The sequence below is a fragment of the Seriola lalandi genome, unplaced genomic scaffold, assembly GCF_002814215.2.
Source record: "Seriola lalandi dorsalis isolate HSWRI2012SDOR001 ecotype SW California unplaced genomic scaffold, Sedor1 jcf7180002005362, whole genome shotgun sequence".
Lineage (NCBI taxonomy): Eukaryota > Metazoa > Chordata > Actinopteri > Carangiformes > Carangidae > Seriola > Seriola lalandi.
The window spans coordinates 1-3,044 of NW_019476016.1; the positions used below are offsets into that span (position 1 = coordinate 1).

Here is a 3,044-nt window from a genome sequence, read left to right on the forward strand (position 1 = left end):
AAATCCACAGTCATGAGGAAGGTTCAGTGTCCATCCCTTGTCCATATGACTCTAAGTACCAGAACAACCTGAAGTACATCTGCAGAGGAAGGCAGCCCTCCATATGTCTGCAGACGGCAGTGGTCACCTCTAACAGAAAACTGAATGGAAAGTTCACACTTACTGGTGACGAGGAGTCTGGGAACTTCACCGTGACCATCACCAATTTGACCCAAAAGGATTCTGGGTGGTTCCTTTGTGGTGTCGAGAGAAACAATGGCTTGGATGTTTTCTCTGCTGTTAAGCTGGAAGTCAAAGGTGAGAGGTCACAGATCATCCTCATAATACAGTGAACAATACCTGCAGTGAACCACAGATATTGAGAAAAAATGACTAAAGAACCAAAGGTGTATGAAGATTGACAAAACTTTGTTTCTTAGTCTTGTAGAAAATTCATGTAATCCATTTCTGAGCTGAATACAGGATACCTTGTTATTAAATAAATTAACTCAACCCTCCTTCTGTCTGACAGAGTGGTGCTGTGTGAAGTCGAAAAGCCTGAGCGGCACCGTGGGACATCCTCTTACTATGCAGTGTCCCTATCCAAGCCAACACAGGACAAACAGGAAGTTCCTCTGTAAGGGAAACCGCCGAAATAACTGTGAAATCCAGGTGACGAGTCAGAACTCAGGCCAGACTAGGAACAGGTTCACACTGCAGGATGACGCTTCTTCCAGCTCTTTCTCTGTGAGGATCACAGAGCTGAGAGCAGGTGATGCTGGGACATACTGGTGTGGTTCAGACTCACAGTGGAGTATTGGAAACTACACCAAGATTCACCTGTCAGCAGGTAAGATTATGAAAGTAATGAGTGTCAGAGACGGGTAAAAATAAATGCAGTTGTTATATCCAGGTTTGATCTCTGTTGTATAAACTTAGTGTCCTGGTGGTTCAGTTCGCTCAGGTCTGTATCATGTCACCATCACATAATGGGTTTAACCCCTCCTCCTTCCTTCTGGATTTTACTTAAACTGAAAAGTAGCAAAACTGTTTTTATATTCCTTCAAGGCTGCACAGTGGCTTTACTTGCACCAGGAGATATTTCACTGGTTAAGTGAAACGTTTAACCTGTTGGTGCCACTGAATAACCGATGACCGACTCGTCGTCACTAATGACTGATGTCAATATCCCCAGAGCCCCCTGATGGCGTGACTAAAAATAACAATGTTTACTAAGAATATTTTCTTCTGGCAGTTTTTCCAACCAGGACAATAATCCCTATCACCAGTCAGACCGCAACTGTCAAATCACAATCAACCCAGATCACTGATAAACCTATCAAAGGTAAGCGTGTGTGTGTGTGTGTGTGTGTGTGTGTGTGTGTGTGCGTCTATGTCAGAACACGCAATGCTGTTATTAAAAAAAAAGGGAACATGAAAGCATCAAATGCTGTGAGGCGACAGCTATGATGTGTGTTGTCACTTCTGCTGCCCTGAAGATTGTGTTAACAGATCAAGGATTGTGCTGCCGATGTGTATTTTCAGAAGGCGTGTGTTCTATTCTGTTCTCTCTCTGTGTGTGTTTTTTTAGTGACTTCACTCTTACACCCCGTGGTTTTCATTGTGCCCACTGTACTGCTGCTCATATTGATACTTGCCCTTGTCCTACTTTGTAAATACAAATGCTACAAAGTAAAAGGTACGTTTTACATACAAACACATGCACAGAACTGTGCACCCACAAGCAAAAACACATACAAATGCATGCAAACTAATTGTGTAGCCTAACCTTTTCTTGGGTTGTGTGTTTGCAGGAGCTGGAGTCATCGTGAACCAAAACGTAATCAAGCAGGCAGACGTAGAGGAAGTGATCGGTGAAGATGTAAGAAAGCAAAAGTCCAAAGCCTTGTTGTTCTTTACAATCCACATTATAAATGTGTTGGGCAGAACCGCTCACTGATGATGTCACTATTCATGGGGCTAAATAAGTGGGTGTTTTTAGGGCGGTACAACTGGAAAGACTGTGGGATCATCAAAATCAAAAGGGTTTATACCCTTGAAACTATGAATGTGCTCAGCAAATGTACTGCAGTCTGCCTCTTTGTGTACATGTTAGATTAATGAGCTTAGTGGGGCGAGCTGAGAAAACCTCCAAACTGAAGAGGTTTATCCTCTTGAATGTATCCTTTAGATTTGGATTTCAATCAGGCACATGTGGACATATTTGCCCGATCAAAGGTCAGGGGGGGTCAACAAAACATGATAGTTTGTCTGGTTGCACAAACATATACATGAAATTTCATGGTTGATGTTGTGGTGGTTGTTAATTGAAACATTCATGGATAAGTGATGATTATGACATTTTTAGACTCTCTCGAAAAAGGAAACGTTTAATTACTGATTCTTTTCTTCAAAAAATATGAATAGTGATTTTGTGATTAAGTCGTCCTCTCATATGTTTGTTGTCTGTTGGCTCTTTTTTAGATTTATGCAAATGAGGAAGTCATGGTGTGCTCAAAGGTGTCGACCTCCAAACAGCAGAGCAACTATCGCCACTATGATGACACAGAAGACCAAGAAGACTCTGTGTATCAAAACTGCGCCACAACAGATGACATCTACTGTAATGAATTTCTCAGTAAAGGCAATAAGAGATAAAAGATAACCTTGCATTGTTGTGCTGCATTTGTACACAAGTTACCCTGTTTGTTTTTCTTTAACATTAACAACTTTCCAACATATAGTCACACTGCCTTCTGACAGCTTATATATCCAGATTGTTTTTTTTAATTACCATAAGACATATTCAGAACCTGCATATTAGTTGATTTCATTGATTTGACACTTTTGCTTTCACCATTACTCTCATCCTGATTGCTGACTGTTAGCATAACAAATAGTTTAACATACCTGCACTACTTGTAAGAAATTGAGAATGGCAATTTCAGCTAAATACCCCAAATATAAGTTACCTACTTGTATGGGCCTTTGGTAAAAGTGAATAAATAAACAAAACCACGTCTTTACGAATCATAATCATCATTAAAACAATTCAAAGATATTGT

The 3,044-nt window shown here is 40.6% G+C and overlaps 1 protein-coding gene across 1 annotated transcript; it reads left to right on the forward strand.

The window, feature by feature from the left end:
- Positions 1–5: 5 nt before the first annotated feature.
- Positions 6–3,040, forward strand: LOC111669999 (polymeric immunoglobulin receptor-like; the record flags this gene model as incomplete). The annotated part of the gene is made up of 6 exons (XM_023426529.2): positions 6–297; positions 512–829; positions 1,235–1,324; positions 1,571–1,678; positions 1,794–1,861; positions 2,464–3,040. Coding segments are annotated over 6 exons (1,050 nt in total), but the record flags the coding sequence as incomplete, so codon positions are not given.
- Between the last annotated feature and the right edge of the window lie 4 nt (positions 3,041–3,044).